The following is a 20115-nucleotide window of genomic DNA, read 5'->3' on the forward strand; positions in this document are numbered from 1 at the left end:
CAAGGCCAGGTTGGAGGAGGCTTGGAGAAACCTGGGATAGTAGAAGGTGTCCCTGCCCTGGACTGGATGATCTTCAAGGTCCCTTCCCATCCAAATCCACGATTCTGTGATTTCTGTGACTTCTTAATGCCCTGGGGACTGTCAGCAACCACAGATCTTCATAGGATGATATTCCAGGTTCCCTGGTCTGCTTGGAATTTGGACTGATGACTCCTACTCCTCCAGGATGAAATGTTTAGGAAAGATGTGTGTGGAGACATGGAATGATGATATCCTGGGACATTTCTGTGGAATCGGCATTTGAGGCCTTTCCTGTGCCATCACTAAGAGGAAGAACCATCATGCACAAGAGATTTGAACATTCCCTTTATTGGTCACACAGATTAAATTGAGGCCTTTAGAAGACAAACAGAGTTAACCTGCAAATAAAATTACAGATCAGCTCATTCCTATTTGCCAAGAGGCCACGTGAGATCACAGGGCTCCTGCAGGCTCTGAGATCAAAGAATCAGCTGCTTCTTGTCAGGTGTACAATGATTTCCTACACCCCTCTTTGTCCAGTGGAATTTTCCCAAAATCACCAAAGTGGGGCTGGATTTACAGCAGAGGATGTGCTCCTGAATGTCTCATACTTGGAATAAGTGAAAGCAAGGGGATCCAGATCCCCTGAATGGCTTTTCCTGAGGTGGGATCACAGACCCTTGAGTTCAGCATTAATCAGCAGGGAATTTTCTCCAGCCTTTGTTTTCCTTTTCCTGACTTTACCTAGTGACTGCAACATTTCCAGGGAAGCTGGAAATGCTTTGGACAGTGGCTCCCAATTTCCCCAGCCCAGCTGTGTTTGCTAAGCCCAGCAGGGAGATGCCCACGCTGCTGAGCTATTCCTGGCACACAGAGTCAGCAGGAGAGAGGAGCTGCACCACGGATGAGTAAGGAACACTTGGCTTATCCACACAGGAGAGTGAGCCAGGCACTGTGCTGGGCTCACAACAGCCTTTGGATTTGAGGCTTCCTCACCATCCTGTCTGGGATTGGTTTGTAAAGCAGGAAAGACACGTGGCATGGGAAGATCAGCCAGGCTGTATCTTCAGAACAGTGTGTTGGGTCCCCAACAGCATCCCTTAACACCCCAAAAAGTCCTGCTCCTCCTCTGAGAAGCACAACCTTCCCCAGGCCAGGCCCTCTCTCTCTGAGAGGGAGAAATGGGAAGCTGAGGGGCCCGTGGGAGTTTTAGGGACAAGAAGAGCTATTTTCTTATGCTCTCTGCTATATATAGAGTCTGGCAAGCCAACAGGGCTGGAACAAGTTGCTTTTGTTGCTAAAACATCGTTTGGAAAGGCCATTTTAGGCAAGTGCTGCTGTCTGGTTCCAGCTACACTAAGCAGGTGCTGTGGCCCGAGCTTTGTCCTGGCAGGAATGTGAGGAAAACTGGAGTAAGCCAGGCACGTGCTCCCAGAGCTGCTGTTACTTCCCTGGGAGCCTCAGAGCTTCTTCCTACTAAGGAGCTTTTACCTCCTGGGGGGGAGCCTGTAAATCTAATTACACACTGGGTGTTGGAGCGGCCAGCAGAGACCTCAGGTGTCCCCAGCTCCGTTTCAGATCCTGTCCCCTGGTGCAGATGAACTGCAGGACTGCCCAGGGTTCAGCTGGACCCAGCCTGCCCTTTGCAGCCTGATCCCAGACAGCCCTTGGTGCACTTTGCCACGGATGATTAGTCCATATTTGAAAGCCCTTCTTCCAGGCAGGTTGTGGAGGGAGTGGAGCCACCTGGAAAATGGCAGCGACCTGGAAATGAGACACTGAGAGCCAGAGCTGGGTCAAGCCCTGTGTGGATCCCTGTGCTGTTCCCATCCTTCTGCTGCGATCCCTAAGCCACTGTTGTCACCCATTCCAGGGGAGCAGTGCTCACAGGCGGGGCCCTGGGGGGGTGGCCAGCTGCTTCTTCTCCTGCAGGATGGTCCCCAAGAGCCGAGCTGCTGCCATGGCACAGCCCCAGTGGATGGTGAGCCCAAAGCCGCCGTGGCCGTAGTTGTGAATCACCTGGGGGAGAAGCACAGAATCCCAGCATGTGCTGGGGGAATCTCAAAGCCCTTCTTGTCCCATCCCCTGCTGTGGGCAGGGACATCTCCTACAAGCCCGGGTTACTCCAACAGATCCCTGAGCCCTTCCAGGGATGGGGAAGCAACATCAATCATTTGTTTCAGTATCTCTGACATTTATCCCTGGACTCAAAGATTCCCTCGCTGTTGGTGGGGAGATGGAGAGAGGGATGATCACAGGAACAGGGCTTGTTTATCACTGCCCCAGGCACAATTAACACGGTGATTAATTACACTCAACCGCGGGGCTGGGCGGGTACCTCTGCCTGGAGATTGCCGAGCCGGATGCTCTCCCTCTCCAGGCGGACCGAGGGCCGTGCTGGTCTCAGGCCGCTCCACTCCCCGACGATCTTTGCCTTCTGGAAGCAAAAGCACGTAGCACTGCACAGCATTCCTTGGAATCCCACCAGCCAAACCTCACGGCACCAGCTGAGCCCTGAAATGAGCAGGGACAGGGGGCAGCCCATCTGCAGCAGCAGCTCCAGGCAGAACGGTTTGGGATGGCAGCGCCAGCTTGAAGCTGAAGAAAATCCCTGTGCCAAAGCCCCACGCCACCTTTCCTGCTAATCCAGGGAATAACAGCAGCACTGGGAGTGGACACAACCCAGCCTCACCCCACACAACCCTTCTCTAAAGGTGTGGGGACAATGGGCTGGAACCTCCCAAAGCTCTGGTTCTATACATGAGTAATTATTATCCCTACAAACCTTGTCTCAGTACCAGCCCCAGCCCTGCCTGTCCCTCAGCCAGGTGGAAGAGCCCTGGGTGGACACACAGAAACCCTGACTCATGGAAATAGCTCCTGTGGTTTGTCCCAGCACTCATTCCTGCATCCTGAGCCCCCCAGCTCCCTGTGCCCCATGCTGGCAGTCAGGTCACCCACCTGGAGAGCTGGCAGCAGCTGGCAGCAGCTGTCCCAGATGGATTTGTGGTCCTTGGCACTGTTCTCCTCGCTCCAGTTTCCGTGCTGGTAAATCCCTCCCAGCACTGTGAACTCGCTCCTGTACCAGGAGCCAAAGGAGACACACAGTGGTGGCTTGTCCCTAGCTGTCCCCTGTGGGGCCACCACGTGGAGGGACGCTGTGTGAGTGTGGTGATGGATCCTGCTACACCCTGAGCCTGCAAAACATTCCCGTGGGAGAAACTCCCACATGGAGCAGGCAGAGAGAGGAGCCTGCACATCTGCTCGTGAGCAAGTCACTCATTAAATCCTGTCAGCCATTCTTTGTCTAGGCAAAGCACACAGATAATTCCATCCTTATCAAACAGGTCTGCCCCTGCCTGGCTCAGGAAGAGCTGGAAGGAGCAGGATGGCTCTGGAGGGAGCACAGAGATTGGTGCTGCTGCTGCCCCAAACTCCTGTGGAATAACAGAGGACAAGAGGCAGGTTAAGGCTGAGGGGGTCCTGGAGGGGTTTGTGCTGGCTGGACCCTTCCAAAACCCTGCTTGATCATTGGGAAGCACAAAAGCAAAAGGAGGGACCCTCCAGGGCTGAGCTGCCCAGCAGGAAAGGGGTGCCCTCCACATGAGAACTGGATCCAGCTCTTCCTTTGGGATCAGCCTGGTGGCCAGCCCTGACAGCTCCAGCTAAAACAAGCACAGGCAGAGGAATTCATCTGGGGCTGTGATCAGGAATCACTCAGAATCTGCTGCATGGGGGCTGTGAGCCTGCAAAGCTCCTGTTTGCATCCTGGCTTACTGCCTAAGCCTGATATGTTAGAGGACAATAGGAAGTGTCAGAGATGCAGCATTCAAATTCCATCTTAAAGACCCCTCTCCACTGCCAGAGCAGAGTTGCTGCAGGCCCTTGGGAGGAAGCAGAGCTGGGATGAACAGCAGATGGATTTATTTATCCCACAGTGTAGCTCCCTGGGCAGAGCCAGGAGCTGGATTCCGTCCTTGTGGTCCCTTTTAGCTCAGGATATTCCATGATAAACCCAATGAGATGCCCCCAGGCTCACCAGCAGCTCAGGGGACAGTGAGGGGAAGGCTGAGCTTTCCCAGGGAGATTTTGTTGAAGTAGAAGAATTCCTGCCTTATTTTTATGGGAGCATGGATCAGCAGTGCCTTTCCCCACCCTGAGCTGCAGCACCAGTTTGGTCCACTGGTTGATGATAAAGATGGCTACAGTGAAAACAAAACATCTCCCCCAAAATATCCACTCCACTGTCAGTGTTTGGCTGGTTTGGGGACTTGGCCAGGGTGGAGTTTGCCTTGGTGGGGTTTGGTCCTTGGAAAAGGACAGGACATGGAAGCACTGTGGTGCTGGGTGCTCTCTGCTGACTGGGAGCTCCCTGGCTTTGCTGCCCAAGTCCTCCTCCCACACAGCCAAGAACAGCACCAGGGATGAAGCCAGGCCTGGCAGACACAGCAGGAGCCATGTCCCAGACCAGGCTTTGGGGACAGTGACAGAGGAATGTCACTGGTGCCAGCCAGGCCTGGTCACCTACCCCGGGATGACGTAGGGCGAGTTGTAGATCCCGGATTTCAGGTCGTGAGTGATGATGAAATGCTTCACCCACGGGGCCAGGACCTGCGACATGAAGGGAGGAAGTCAGAGCTGGAGAGTGGGTGCCAGGCTCAGGGGACAGCAGGAGGGACATGAGGATACAGATATGGGACCCTCCCTTAGCTCGGTGTTCCCTGCGCTGGCTTCCCTGGGAAGATGGGAAAACAGGAGTGCAGGTGTTTCTCCAAATAATCACCATCTTCCCCCAAAGATTTTATCTTTTTATTATCAGCATTGTGCCTCTGAGCTCCCCCAGCCCTCACCCTATGGAGAAACAGAAACAGCTGGAGGCTGAGGGCATTCCCACAGCTGAACCAGGAATGGGATCTGGTTGGTTCCACATGAGCAGTGTTCACTGAGAATCAGGACCTGATCCCAGTGTGGGCCCAGCCACAAGCCCATGGTTTTCCCCAGAGGGCACAGCCACTCCTCATGGTACAGATGGGTTTTTGGGAAGCCCCAGGCCTGCCCCAGCTCACCCTGATGATCTGGCCCCGGCCAGGCTGCAGCTCTGGGTCGGGCTGCAGGTCCCCTGAGCGCATCCCACTGCAGTTCAGCACCACATCCACACCCTGGGAGAACAGCTGAGGAGAGAGGGAGCAGCACACAGGGATGTTGCCACAGAGGCACAACATTCCTGCTTCCAAATGAGCTCTTTCCAACAGTCAGGAAATGGACAAACCATAAGGGGCAGATCCAGGGCACAGCTTCTTCCCCAGCCAGCTCCTGCTGACATCCCATGTGTGCCACCAAACCATTCCAGGGAAAGCTGCCAGTCCAGGCTGGATAAATGCTCTACCCCATCCTCGGTCAGCCATCCCTCAATACCCAAAACCTTTTATCTTTCCTGGTATAATTTATTTCCTGGACTTTGGAATAGTCTTGCTGCTGTTCCCTGTCCCATCACTCATGCCAAGGAATATCCCAGAGCAGCCCCTGCCTGCTGGATGCTGCTTCTACACTCTGGGATGGGGCTGTGCCCTCTGCCCTGGCTCCACATCCCCACTCACCTCCTGGAAAGACTCAACCTTCTTATGGAAAAACTTCACTCCCCTCTGCATCAGCCTGGGAAGCACAAGTTCATTTGTTACTGGCAAATTAAAAGGAAATGTTCAATACCAGGACACCTAATGCTCAGCATTAGAAATTACAGGAATAAAATCAAACCCCAAATTCTTCCAAAGCCAAAAGCACTTGGATGCAGCTCCAAGTGCCCCCATTACTTTCATTTTTGCCATGCAAAAAATACACTCCTGGGCTCACTGTCAATGTGTAACCCCACTGGGGCAATGAGCAGGAATTCCAGAGCCTCTTCCCAGGGATGCATCTCTGCCCACCCTATCCTGATGTGCAGGATGAAAATCCACACCTGCAGCCAGAGGAAGCAGGAGCAGCTGCACTCACCTGTTGGTGAGCCAGGGCAGGTAACTCCTGCCCTCCAGCATCAGCGCCGTGTTGAACCAGCCATGGCTGAAACAGGAGGAGAGGAGGCTGTGAGGACCTGCAGGAGCCTCCTGCCCCAACATTCCTGACAGCCACTGTGGATCTGGGACCCCAATTCCCCTTGGGACCCTCCTCACATGAGTGCGTGATTTTTCCTCCCTTTTTACAGCATAAAACACCTTCTGGTTTTCCTCCCCTGTTTTGACATTGAGGTAAGGTGAGGTAAAAGAGGAGCTGGAATGGTTTCTGTGCTGTGTTGCTGCTTTTTTGGCCATTTGAGCTGTTTCTTACTCATTTGAAGGGAAGCATTTTTAAAGAAGTGAGCACATTTCTACGCCTGCAGCTCCTTGTCCCACTGCCTCATGCCAGAGCTGTATTCAGGAGGTATCCAGGACTGTCCCACCTGAGTGTCCAAAAAAACTCACTGAAAAATACCTGTAACCAGGGAAGAGTTCGAGTTCTTTTGGAGTCAAGTTCCTGAATCCCAGGACAATGTTCTTCCAGGATGGATCCTGAAGAGAAAGAGTTGAGATCATTAATGAGTCGGGAAATAATGTCCTGAGATCATTAATGAGCCAGGAAATAATGTCCTGAGATCATTAATGAGCCGGGATCACCGTGGGACAGGAGCTATGGGGAGTTGATGGGACACACCCCATGGGACACAGCCCATCCCAGAGGGACACAGCTGGATGTGCAGCTGCCAGCACAGCTGGACAGGCTCTGTCACTCCCCTTTTGGATCCTCACACCAGTATTGCCTCGGGAGCACAGAAAACACCATGTCCCAAGGCAAATTTGGAAATATTGGGAAACGCTGGCTGAAAGAAGCAGAGCCCCTGAAACCCTTCCCAGCCCCAGCTGGGACCTGCTCCTTCCTTACCGGCGGCGGCTCCCTGAACAGGTTGTAGCCAGAAATGAGGAAAAGTCCCATTTCCTTGGCTGCTGGGGAGTGCAGCTGCCCGAGGAGGTGATCGAACGTCTCTTTATTCCAGAGCCTGGGATGAGAATGGGACAGTGGTGGCTCTGCCAGCCCCATGGAGCTGGGCCAGGGCAGCCCATGGCACACAGGGAGAGGGACAGGCACCATCCTCATCCTCCTCCTCCTCCTCCTGCTGCTGCCTTACGTCTCCTGCAGGTTGCCGTGGTCACTCAGGTAGGGCTGCCACAGCCCGGCTGCCCCGTCGCTGGTGGTGTGGGGGGTGAAGTGGTCGGCGTAGACCTCCAGCTGCAGGGAAGGCAGCAGGCTCTGGAACTGCTCCTGGATGCACAGGGCGCTGGAGAGCCCGATCACCCCGGCCCCGATGACGGCCACACGCATGGCTCCGGCTCCGAGGGCACGGCTGGGGCTGCTGGACAAGCTGGGGACAGCATGAGGGAGCATCAGCTCCTGCAGGAGCTCAGCTGCTCTGGCAGTGGAGCTGAGCTCCTTACGGTTCATTCTTGTAAAGCCTCCCAGCCCTCCTCAAGAAGCTCTGATCCAGGAATCATGGATGGGGTGTTTGTGGTTCCTCCCAGTGGCTGGGGAATGTGTCTCCACCCCTGGCTGTGCCAGCAGAAAAGCTGCAGCTCAGCTGGCAGGGCGGCACTGCTGGCACAAGGAGCTCCAGGTGTGGCCCGCCCCAGGGATCCTCCTCTGTGTCCCACCAGCCACAGGCTGAGCAGCCAGGGAGATGCTGGAGCACCCACCACAGCTCCATCTCCCCAGGGACACTGTGAACCCTCCATTCCCAGTGACCCAACCCTGCTCTGCGCGGGCATGGATGAAAAGGATGGGAAGCAGCAGTTGTTTCCCAGGGAGCAATGCCAGCTGTGATGAGTGCAAGGTTGGACCCTCACACCACTGTCACCCACAGGGCTGCACAGGAGGGTGGCTGCGCCACCACCTCAAACCCTTCCAGGCACAGCTGGGAGGATGGCTGCGGGTGAATTCTGGCTGCAAATCACAGAATCTCAGAATCCCAGAATTCACAGAATCACTGGGTTGGAAGTGACCTTCAAGACCATTGAGTACAACCCAGCCCCAACATCTCAACCCTGGCCCCCAGTGCCACATCCAGGCTTTGTTAAACACATCCAGGGATGGTGACTCCACCACCTCCCCGGGGCAGGCACTCCAGAACTTTATCACTCTTTCCATAAAAAAAACTGTTTTCTAATACCCAACTTATATTTCCCTTGGTGCAGCTTGAGACTGTGTCTTCTGGTTCTATCAGTTCCTGGAGAAAGAGCCCAACCCCACCATACCAAAAAACATCTTTCAGAGAGTTGTAGAGAGTGACAAGGTCACCCCTGAGTCTCCTTTTCTCCAGGCTAAACACCCCCAGCTCCCTCAGTCGCTCCTCACAGAGTTTGTGTTCCAGGCCCCTCACCAGCCCTGTTGCCTCCTCTGGACGTGCTCAAGAGTCTCAATGTCCTTCCCAAACTGAGGGGCCAGAACTGGACACAGCTTCAGCCCCTCTCCATCCTCTGGTTCCCTCCTGACAGAACTTTCCTGCCTTGGAAAAGCCCTGTGGTCACTGCCTGTGCATGGAATGGACAAAAACCAGTATGGGGAAGAGCTGGGAGTGCAGATCCTGGGCTGGTTCTGGGAGAAGGAATAAATTCCAGCCTACAGGGTTTTTTTGGGCAAGGTGAAGTCCAGCATCTCTGCTGTGACAACAGGAGGATGACATTTGCCAGGATGGAGGGATGACTCATTGGAACAGCACAGTGGGAGCTGTTTCCCATCTGCCATGGTTTTAAAACCCTCAGGAACCAGGGTCACCTCCTCCACCAGGGACAGGGACTCACCCCAGCTGTCCCTGCAGTGCCAGCTGAGGAGGATCTGCCAAAAAGTAATGTGAATACACATTTTCCACCAGTTTACCTGCAGAGTGTGGGGTCCCTGGAGCAGTCAGTGCCGTGTCCGGAGGCTTCAGAGTCAGAGTTGTTGCAGCTCAGCAGGGCAAAGTCTGAGTGTCCAGGGCAGCAGGGCCAAAGTCTGCTCTCGCTCTGGGAGGTGGAGTTCCCACGTGATGCCACTGGCAGGAGGCCCCAGAGTCATGGAAAACGGGGTCACCACCATTGGTGGCAAAGTGCCACCCCTGCCTCTTGTCTCCATGGTGACCACTGGCAGACCAGGACACAGGGATGTGTTTATGGGCATGGTCCTGGAGGTCTTTTCCAGCAGCAGTGATTCTGTGACTTCCTGGGGTGTGGATTTGCAGAGTCCCTTAGACCGGGAAAGACGACTGAGGTCAATCTTTGACTGATCACCATCTTGTCAACTAGACCACAGCACTAATGTCACATCCAGTTGCTTCTTGAACACAAGATTCCTGTGGGATCTGGAAAAATTGAGTGCTTCTGGCTCAGTTTTTGAGTAGGAAGAGAGGCTGAGGGCATCAGGATTGTTCAGTCTGGAAAACAAAAGGCATCAGAGGGACCTAATTGTGGCCCTCCAGTACCTGAAGGCAGCCTGATGGAAAAATAGAGAGTGACTATTTACAAGGGCCTGGAGTGACAGGACAAGGGGGAACAGCTTCCCACTGCCAGAGGCAGGGTTAGACGGGATACTGGGAAGAAATTCCTCCCTGTGAGGCTGGGGAGGCCCTGGCTCAGGCTACCCAGAGCAGCTGTGGCTGCCCCTGGATCCCTGGAAGTGTCCCAGGCCAGGTCGGACAGGGTTTGGAGCAACCTGGGCCAGTGGAAGGTGTCCCTGCCATGGACTGGGATATTGGGGGCGGGATTTGGGGGGGAGTGGGATGGGCCGGGCGGCCCCGCCCACCACATCAAGCCCCGCCTACCGCCGCAAACAAGCCACGCCCATAGAGAGGAGTTCCTCCCCTTTCGGGCCCCGCCCTTTCCCTCGCAGGGCCCGCCCCTTCCCGGCGTGAGGGGGAGGCGGCCGCAGCCCCGCAGCTGCAGCCATGGCGCTGGTTACCCTGCAGCGCTCGCCGACCCCCAGCGCCGCCTCCTCGGCCAGCACGAGCGAGGTGAGCGGGGACGGCATGGGCAGGGACGGGGAGGGAAGGGGAGGATGAGCCCCGGGGGCGGCGGCGGCGGCGAATGGGGAGCGGGGAGGGGCGGGGTGAGGCCCCGCTCGGGGCCAGGCCCCTGCAGCCCCCCCAGCATCCCGTAACCCAGAGCTTCTGGCTCCATCACCCTCATGGTCCCGGCCTCACAGCTCTGGCCCTTCACAGCTTTCCCCTTCTAGCCCCTGGTTCCACCCCCTCGCGGCCCCTTGGCCCTCCACAACCACTTGTCCCCTGTCTTCATCCCCCCGCTGTCCCCATGGCCTGACTTCCCACAGCCCCCTGCCACCAGCTCAGCCCCTCACAGGCTCCCCAGCCCCTGGTTTCATGCCCTTCACAGGCGCTGGTCCCTCATGGCTGCCAGCCCTACAGCCCCCTGGTCCCCCATAGCCCCTTCCCCTCAGCGTTCCTCCCCTTACAGCCCCCATGGCCCTGAGCCTCACAACCCCCATCAGTCCCCGGCCCAGCTCAGCCCCTCACAGCCCCCACCATCCCAGTCCCCTCTCATAGCCCCCGATGCTGCCCAGCCCCAGCCTTTTGATGCTGCCAGGCTGAGCCAAGCCTGGTTCTGTCCTGCCATCCCCCCACACACAGCTCCATTCCCCTGTGGATGTCCCCCATTCCAGCCCTCAGCTGGCAGGGAGCCTGAGCTCCCTAAACCCTGGGGCAGCCTGCTTCACCTCTCTCTTGGCAGGTAAATCTCTGGGCAGAGTGCTGGGCCTGTCTTCATGGAGCAGCTGTGCTGGCCCTTGTCCCTGCTTGGCAGCCCAGAGCTGCCACCACCTCCTGCCCCAGGGATGCCCTGCTTTGCCCTGTGTTACCGCTCTGTCCATGGCACGACCTTTCCCCACATCTGCTGCAGCTCCTGCCCCTCAGGGAGCTCATGCCAGCCCTTCCCCAGGGTGTCCATTGTCAATTCTCCAGGAGCAGCTCCCATCCTGCTGCACCCCATACCTTGCCACTCCTCACACCTCCACCGTGCTGCTGCCCTTTCTCTCCTTCCCCCAGCTCTGCTGCTCCAAGACCTGGACCTGCCACTTCACCTGCCCCGTGGTGCCATCTGTGTCCTGCTGGCCTGGCTCTCTGCATGTCCCAGCTCTGCTGCACACCCCCTCCACTCCTGTGCCCCAGGAATGCCCTCTCCTACCTCTGCCCAGCCTTGGGCTTCTGCTTTCCCCCTCACAGCTCCCACGTGCCATCCAAACACAGCTGCACCTCCAGTTTCTCTTTCTTCTCCCCTTTTTCCCTCCAAACCCATCTCCTTTGTCACCCTCAAAGACAGGCCTGCTGTTTCCCTGCACATCCTCCCCGTGCATCCCCCCAAGCTTCTTTCCTTTGATGTTCACTGCCCTTGGCTTCGCTCTGTCCCCACTCCTGCCAGGTAAACAATCCTATTTGTCACCTGTCAGGTCCCTGTGACTCCCCCGATTAGCTGGGCTGAGGGGGGAGCAGGAGGGGGGAGCCACAAAGCTCCCGGGTTCTGCCTGGCCCTAGGGGCTTTGGAGGGGGTCCCTGGCTGCAGGGACCCAGTTTGGGCCATGCTGTGCCAACTGTGGAACTTGGAGATGTGAGCTGCACTTTTTGAAGGAGTTTTCAGAAGGAATTTTGTAGGATCTCGTTTAGGCAGAGTCTTAAACAAGACCTAGTGGCCTCCCAGTCTAGAGAGATGAAAATGAGCTGTAACCCCAGAGCAGGCAGGGGAATTAGACTGGATTTAACTGGTGCAGGTGGGAGAGGAGTCAAAGCAGGCCTTGCCATGTACATCTGTCTTAGGCACTGCTTTGTGGCACAGCTGCTGCTAGTGATTGTATTTTCTGTGGGATGACCATACAATTCTCCTTTTTCCTCTCAAAAATGCTGCCCCAAATTTGCCACCAGGTGTTGTCCATGGCAGGGCACTTCTGCCACCAGCACCCACAGCTCAGCAGTGCTGTGGTGGCTCCCAAAGGAAGACACTGAGTCCTGATAGAATGATCTCTTCTAGCATGAAATAAAATTATGATTTCCAGATTCTTTTTCCAGGTTCAGCATGTTGTTTTTTGCAAAGTTAATTTAAAGAAAAATCCCCTCAAAAACTGCCAGCCTGCTCCTGTTCTTTTAGGATCTTTCTTGCAAGGAAAACCAGGGGTCATTTGGACTTTTAGCTGAATAATTACTAGAAGATATTTTAATGGGAAATGATGGCCACACATCCTTGCTAATTGTGACTGTGCTGTTGTGGCCTCTCCTAACTCAGGAGCCCAAAGGAATTTATAAAATGGATGCTGCTGCAAATTCTTAGGTAAGAGTGGTTCACACACACGTGCAAACTTGCACTGCTTGTGCATCTGCCTTGCACACACCTCCCGCTCCCCGTGGTCCTTCAGAGTGGCCACGCTCAGCACAGTCCCCAGGGAGGGACAGGCAGTGCCTGCTGGGGTCTGCCCATGGTGGGATGAGCAGCTGCAGCTCCAGAGCATCACCCCAGTGTGTGGTGCACCCCAAACCCTGCCAGCTCCCAGGGCTGCTCTCAGCAGGCCAGGACAGGACAGGCCAGGAGGGCTCGGCGTGGCAGCCTCGCTGCTGCCTTCCTTTGGTTTTCCTGCAGTTTTTAGTAGAAAATACAGGGAAAATCAGCTTTGGGAACAGCTCAGCTCCTGCAGGAGAGGAGCCCACAGCAGCTCCAGGCCCAGCCCTGCTGCCGAGCCCCAGCTGACGACATCCAAGAGTCGTCATCCTCACAGTCACGTTTGTTTAAAAAGGAAAAAAGTTTTTCTCCCCTTTGTTGCTATGTGACGGCCCCAAACAAACAGGAGGGTGACCCTGCAAAGGTCCCAAACCTGCCAGACCTCCAGAGCTTCCCAGGGCTGGGGGATCTGCCAGTGGGGGCACTGGGACTTGGGGTGCTCTGGGGCTCTGCCTGCAGCCCAGCTCTGCACTGTAAACAGACTAAAAATAGCCATGGTATGCTCCTCACCCTCTGCTGGGTCAGTCGGGACAGCCTTGTGCATCTCCCCTCCTCCAAATGGCCACAGTTCCAATATCCAGCCTCTGCTCTTGCATTTGCAGGATTTTTTTTTTCCCCCTGGCTTTACTTGGCTCTCACAGATTGTCAGCAGAGCAGCTCCTGTGCCCTCCACCATCCCAGATCCTAACTTGAGAGGATGGGGAGCGATCTGATCCAGGTCCACTCATCCCTCCAAAGCTCCAGTCTTGAACATTTAAAATGATGTAATTTGTTTATTTTTGACTTGTACAAAACCACCTGGAAACTTGTAATTCCTAGGGGGATCCTTATTTGATGTGGGTTCTGAGCAAGGCTGTAGGAAATACCAGGATGTTCTCCAAGAGTCAGCACTGATGGAGCCTGATTTCCTGCAAGGCTTGTGTCCCTCCAGCTTTGTCAGGATCAGGTGTGTTGTGAGTGTGAAGGATTTTCTGTAAGGCCCCTGCTTTGCTTATAGGGCCCAAATCTTCTCCCCAGCACAGCCCTGCTCTCCAAGGGGATGCTCCCAGCCCTTTCTCCTCTGCACTCACTCAGGACCAAAGCAGAACTATCTCAGAGCCTGTTGTTTTGGTTGGGTTTTTTTTGTCAGCTCTGGATGCAATTAGCCCCAACCCTGCTTTTCTCTAATAAGGAATTTTGTCTAAAAGCTACTAGGGAACTTGAAGGGGATGACTGCAAAGCATGACTCTGTGAAAATGCTTGGGTTTGGAAGCAGGCTGAGGTCACACTTCTCTTTTGAGGAGACTCAATAAAGTCTAGTGTCACCTGAGCAGCCAGATTTGCTTCCAGGGAGGCTTCCTACAAGTGCCTGGTGCAGAAGTGCCCATTTTAATCCACTCCTGCCACCAAAGCAGCGTGTTCCCCTGGAAGGCAGCAGGCATGGGACGTGCATTGTTCCATCCTGGGGACACGTGTGCCAGCACCGGGTGGAGGTGGCCTCCTTGACCTGGCAGTGTGATCATCCCTGGAGCTGCACATCAGGGACAGTCCCGGGGAGCACTTTTGGCTGTGTCCTGGTGCTTGGGACATCCCCAGTGCCAGTTATTTGTGGCTGCCAGCTGCTGCCCTCACGTGTGTGCGCGGCGGCAGCGAGGTGTGCGCCGGTGACGTCGGGGCTGGCGCTCTTCAAAGCGCTCTGCGCTCCAGGACCAGCTTGCAGGATTAGGACCTAATAGCTTTAAAATCCCCCTGAGCCCCTTTGTCACCCGGCGCCGGGTGCTGGTACCGTACAGGACTAGGGAGTCTCATTTATCCCTGGCTCCAGGAGGAAAAACCCTGCAGAAAACAGCCCCTCACTCCCTGTTGGTGCAGGGATTTTAGTTAAAGGTGTCATGTGCAAATAACCAACGTGTGACTCTTGTGTCCTTTCCTCCCCTCAGGCGGAGGCCGGCAGTGATGAAGAGCGTAGACTGAATGTGAGGTAAGCTGAGCTTTTGGGCTCTAAGTTTGCACTGTTGTTAATTGTCTGCCCAGCATCCGAGTCCTGACCCTGCAGAGATCCCCTTGCCTAAAGGATCCCCTCCAAGTGTTTTTTGCAGAGAGCTGAATGTGAGGATGCTCTCTCCCTCATCAGTTTTAAGATGAGCATTGAACCAGGTGAAAGAATAAAAGAGAGTTTGTGATCCTTTTTTCCACTCCTGAGAAGACACTGGAAAATTACTGGTCAGCTCTGGCCACAGCACTTTAGTGTTATCACAGCATCTCTGGCTCTGCTGCTGCTCCCTGAGGCTGGGGCTCCACTCAGGAAGGGGCTCTGCTCCCAGGGCGGACAGAGGAGAACTCTGCTCATTCCTGGCTATTATCTACCAGGAATTTGCCTCCTTGGGGTCATGCAGAGCCACTGTGTTCATGTGAGGGTAAGAAAAGGCTGAGCTGTCCTGCCAGAGAGGAGAGAGGCTCCTCTTGCTGACATTGTGCAGATCTAAAGTGGTGACACAAGCTCATGTGCCAGGGCCCTGGATAATGGGCTCTGAGTAATGCTGTGGATGGTTCACTCTAAGCTTGGCTCTTGCAGGCAGCTCTTACCCTCTAACCTGTAAACCACAGCCCAGGGAAGCAGTGTAAAGGCACAGCAGTGGTTCAGCACTCAGTCTCTTCTCCTTGTCCCTCCTTCCTGCTTTCCTTAGCCTGGCTGCTGGAAAAGCAAAGCTGCTCGTGCTGCTGCTTGGACTGTGTTTGCCCTGCAAGTGAAGTCAGAGCCCAGGAAGCAGGGCTGCTCTGTGGACAGAGGAGGAAATTGTTGCACTTTTCTGTTTCTGAGTTCTGGGATGGTGTCTCCTGGCTGCAGCCTGCCTGGGAGGCCTGGAATTCCATGGCTGTCCCGTGTGCACACACATGGATTGCAGACAGAAGTGCTGTGTGTCTGCTCTGTGTGCTGTCCTGTGTGTATGGGCATTTCATGGCTGGCTGTAATGCCCTTTGAGAGCTGACCCTGTGGGGAATGGATTTTGTATTGGTAAAATCAAAATTCCTTGTTCTGCTCCTTGTCCAATGCAAGGCCCCAGCAGGAACCTGCTGAAGCCATGAACAGCCACAGAGCCCTAATTCTTGTGCTTTTCCTCCTGTGGTATTAAACAGTTACATGTAACCAAGCAGGATGGCAGCCTCCTCTTTTGGTTCTACAGTTCTGTGCTAAAAGAGAAAATACAGCTTTATCCTCTTCACTGCAAATGTTGTCACTGTACAAACAAATCCTGGTGAGATCCTTGGATTTGTGGCCACCTTTGGTCTGTCTGGCCTCTTTGCAATCTGGGCACGTGCATCCACCACTGACCAGAGCCACCAGGAGTGGAGATGCACTTAAACCAGGCTTAAAGGCTGATGCTTTTCTCCTGGCTGTTGAAAAATGCTGCAGCACTGACGTTGGACACTGAGATCCCATGAGCTTCCTCTGTCCTGCAGTCTCCTGGGGCTGCTCTTCTGTATACGATTGTCAGGATAAGAATCTGGTAATTAAATAGCCAGACAGAGCTGGAGAATCAGATGGCTCTCACGAACAGCCTCTGCTGTCCTCAGGGGGAAACACTGCCAAGAGCTGCAGGAAATATGCAGACATAACTCAGATGATGAATGGAGCTCCTCTTGGTTTGGTGGGTTGATCCTGTCCCCTTCCCACTGGCTGCTGTCCCCTTCCCTGCTCTGCTTCGATCTGCTGAGACTCTGCCTGGTGCCCAGGGGGTGGCAGAGTTGTTCAACTTCATTGTGCTCTGAAAAATCCCTGCAGCATGGCCTGTGCTGGTGTTTGTGCCTCCTTCAATCCTGGTCTAGCCTTGGTGACAGCTGGGCTTTGTCCCACATGCCCTGAGCACAGGGGTCAGCAGTCCAGCCCTTGGCTCTGCAGACTTTGGAGATCTGAGGGTGAAGGGAAAGGAAGGATTGTTGGAAACACGTCCCCAGCGTGCTGCCAGCTCAAGCTGTGTCTCATCAATACAGGATGGCTGTGCTAGTACACATTTATGACATTATGTATTCATCTGCCTGCTGAACAATTATTTTTGTTCATTCCAAAACATTCCGGGCTTTTCTTTTGAGGTTGCATAGTTGGGTCTGGTTCCATGAGCTATCTGATTGTTTTCTTGGAAGAACAGGTCTCTATCATGGTTTTGCACCCAGCCATGCCTTGCTGCTCCCTGATCATCCTTCCTTGTGGTTTCTGTCAGTCCAAAATGCTTTTCTTTCTCCCTGGAACAGCTTCTACCCCAGAACAGACCAAGGGGACATGCGTTAGGTTCAAAGATATTGCTGCTATCTGCATTTTCTTAGACATTAATCTGCTTTTAGCTCTGTTACCAAAAATTTTGTGGAAGCTTTGACAATATAACCTCCACACTGCTCCAGGCAGCAGGCAGCCAGGGGTTTGTATTGCTCCCTGAGGGTAAAGAATCAGAGCAGAAGGAAAAATAAGAGATCTGAGAGCCCTGTTGGGCTCAGTGGAGCCAAAAGCTGCACGTCTGAGCTGTGTTATCAGTGTCTGCTCAAACCTTCCCTCCTGGATAAGCATCAGGGAGATGCTGTGGCTTGATCGCTTTTCCCCCTACTGGTGCAGTGCACCCACAGCACACCCAAATCTTTGTAAAATTGCTGTCAGGGCTAGGCCAAGCCCGTGGGAGGATGTGTTAGCCTAGGCTTAAGCACAGCCCTAAGTCCTCTGAGATCGAGTTCCGTGCGAGCCTCATGCCTGCGGTGCCTGTGGCCTTATCTCAGCCCCAGATCCTGCTGCTCCAGAGCAAACTCTGAGGAGATGCTATCAAGGAGGAGGCAGAGCAGAGCCCAGCTCTTTCCCAGCTGCCTGCTCTGGCACAGGGCTGGATGTGCAGTTTTTCCTTTTTGGTGTGACCCAGTTGATTCTCACTCCTGGCCGTGTGCTGGCTCTGTCACAGCGAGGCAGAGGAGATGTTGTACAACCCAGATCGCTCTGTGAGTGTTGGCTGGTTCTCAGATGTGGTTGGCAAACACAGCAAGATAATCACTGGTTTTAATTACAAATATAAATAGGTTTGTTTAGCCAGTCATTCTGTAATCTTTGCCATTATTGGCTTTCCAATCACAGCCTGAATGCAGGGCTGGGTGAATGTTTTCAGGCACCTTCTGCAGAGATAGAGGTTGAACCACTGCAGAAGGCCTGGAAGTTAGTTATCTCCAGGCTCTGATCAAGCCTGAAAATGGTTATGCAAAGAATTGTTCTTGTTTGGCTCCTCTAAACCAAATTTTAAGAGCTGGCAAGAGCAGCTGTGGGAGGTAGAGGTTTACAGGGTAGGGCTTGTGTATATTTGCAGATCAGTGATCAACAGGAGGAGTCATTGGTGCAGACAAACTCCTAACAGAGCAACTGCAGGTTTAGATTGGATATCAGGAAAATTCTTTCATGGAAAGAGTTGTCAAGCATTGGAACAGAGTTCCCAGGACAGTGATGGACTCCTCATCCCTGGAGGAATTGAAAAGCTGTGTGGATCTGGCACTTAGGAACATGGTTTAGTGGTGGCCTTGGCAGAGCTGCAAGAACAGCAGGACTTGATCTTGGAAGTCTTTTCCAACCTAAATAATTCCATGATCATCTCTCTGGCACACACCACAGGACACCATTGTATCTTATATCACATACGTATATATTTTACACACTTGATGGATATTTGATGTTTATTATATTTTAGTGCACCAAAATGATATTTTAACACCTTAATCCTTAATTTCTTTAGGGATTTAGGAGCGTGTTTTGCTGGAGCAGCACTGAGTGAACACCTTGTACCCACAGTTGTGTCCACAGTGCTGGGCAGGCACTCAGGGCAGGGGGGAACACGGGGGCAGCTGCCTTGAGGATTTATTTGTGGGGCCAGCAGCTCATTACAGCCTTGACAAGTCCTGCTGGCTGCAGACTGATTGTGTCCCGGGGAGCTGGTGGGAGATCTCGGGGCAGAAGTTGCTGACTTCATGAAGCGTTCAAAACAGGACGCTGAATCACATCCTGGCCGGCGGCAGCATCCTGCCTTAGCGTGCTCCGTACAATGGGGAGGCACCGGCCCAGCCCCCGGCCCTCGGGAGCTCTCAGCCCGGAGGTGTGGCCCTGGAAGCTCAGGAAGGTGTAATTAGACCTTTCCATTTTGTGGTGGGCTGTGTGTGGATGTTCAAAGGCCACAGAGCTGGGGAAACGTTCACTTATTTGACGCTTATTTAAGATCTGGCCTTTCCAGGAAATTGTTGCTGACTTGAAATTGAGCAATATGAGGAGTTTACTTGGACGTAGGTAGAGGAACAGCAGGGAGCTGCCAATTTAAAGATGTGATGATCAGACTCTTTTGGAATTGTATCTAAATCTTTTGGGGTTTTTTTTTTTCTTCCACGAAACCTCAGCAGTTTGGCAGAACCCAAATCATGAGGCCCTATTATCAGAGGTGCTGGCTGTGCACTGAGCACTTGTTCCTGTAAAAGGCCAGTGTGGTCACTGTTTATTTAGGTGTTAGAGCTGGGTCAGAACAATATTTTGGTTTCAAATGCCTCTAGATTTTAAATATCTTAATCTTTGATAATTGTCTGCCAAGATCTGTGAGTCAGGCATTTCTCATACAGATCAGAGCTGTGTTCTACCTGGCAAATACTCCTAAAATGTTTTTGGAATGGGGAATGGACATAACACCTTCCCAGGCCTGGTTTTAGTTCTAATGAAGAGTGTTGAGATTATTTCCTGAGAGCACTGATTTTTTTCCCAAACATTTACACATCCCTTTGCAGCATTTAAATCCCTGACACAGAATCACTTTACCACTGCACAAAAATAAGCCCAGATTTGAACAGATTTGGGTGCACATCACATCCACCAGTTGTTTAGGTTTATCTTGGATCAGGACTCTCCTCTGCAGGGCTTGTCTTCCCCCTCTGAAAATTTCAGTTTCTTGAAGAAATCCTTGCTGCAAGAACTGCTGGTGAAGGAAACCTTCATATCAGGGACCAAGTCAACCAGAAATGCAGAGAATGGGACAAAATGTCCCGTTCAGATTTCCCAAAAAGCTGCCAGGTTCCTTGTTTGTTCTGTCTGCCATCCAAATGGTCACATCCAACCGTGTCCAACACTTGCATCCCAGTGGAGACTGCTGCCCATGGCTTGGCATCTCCCTCCCAGCCCTGCAAAACATCCTGACCTCCAGCTGTCAGCTTCCCTCTGCAACACCACCCTGCTTGGAAAAGATGCCTTTGGAGTGGAGGGGGAAAAGAAGGATGATCCTGGGGTTTTTACCACCACTTTTCCATTGTCAGTGAGCTTTGCCCCTGCCTGGCACTCTCCTGATTTTGGGAATGCTGGCTGTGTACCCTCAGGGGGTGCAGTCCAGTCAAACACTCGAGGTGTCAGGGCTGAGCCAGAACTTTTCTCACTCTGCTCTCACCGCGCGTGATCCGCCTGGATTTATTTTGTTTTGTTTTTTCCACATTACCAATGTGTCAAGTACTCCCTGGTCTCTGCTGCCTTTTTTGGAGCCATTCTGAAACCTGGCAGCTCAGCTGGGTTTTTGGGTTGCTGTGCCACCAAGATTCCCAGCCATGCTTCCAATGCCATTGTCTGTGTCCTGGCTGA

General features: G+C 53.6%; 2 protein-coding genes across 4 annotated transcripts in view; one reads left to right on the forward strand and one right to left on the reverse strand.

The window, feature by feature from the left end:
• Positions 1-351: 351 nt before the first annotated feature.
• DAO (D-amino acid oxidase) lies at positions 352-9030 on the reverse strand. Of its 3 annotated transcripts, none has more exons than XM_066562079.1 (11): positions 8920-9030; positions 7178-7411; positions 6934-7048; positions 6487-6563; positions 6013-6078; positions 5619-5673; positions 5088-5192; positions 4550-4632; positions 2983-3100; positions 2360-2458; positions 352-2040 (listed from the first exon to the last, which is right to left on the reverse strand). In XM_066562079.1, the coding sequence occupies exons 2-11, from the start codon at positions 7369-7371 to the stop codon at positions 1906-1908; spliced, it is 1047 nt and encodes a 348-aa protein (XP_066418176.1). In that variant the 5' UTR covers positions 7372-7411; positions 8920-9030; the 3' UTR covers positions 352-1905. The 3 variants fall into 3 exon arrangements, 2 of the variants coding, with proteins under 2 accessions (XP_066418176.1, XP_066418177.1); XR_010784694.1 differs by having other exon boundaries at positions 1930-2040; positions 2360-2535; XM_066562080.1 differs by lacking the exons at positions 352-2040; positions 2360-2458 and having other exon boundaries at positions 2991-3458.
• A 915-nt stretch (positions 9031-9945) lies between these two features.
• The window catches only part of SSH1 (slingshot protein phosphatase 1), a 34094-nt gene continuing 23924 nt past the window's right edge, over positions 9946-20115 (forward strand). Inside the window, exons 1-2 of the mRNA XM_066562304.1 lie at positions 9946-10027; positions 14432-14472. Coding sequence (XP_066418401.1) covers positions 9962-10027; positions 14432-14472 — 107 coding nt within the window. The 5' untranslated portion in view covers positions 9946-9961. The remainder of the gene's footprint in view (positions 10028-14431; positions 14473-20115) is intronic.

Source organism: Molothrus aeneus, chromosome 18, assembly GCF_037042795.1.
Source record: "Molothrus aeneus isolate 106 chromosome 18, BPBGC_Maene_1.0, whole genome shotgun sequence".
Taxonomy (NCBI): Eukaryota; Metazoa; Chordata; class Aves; order Passeriformes; family Icteridae; genus Molothrus; species Molothrus aeneus.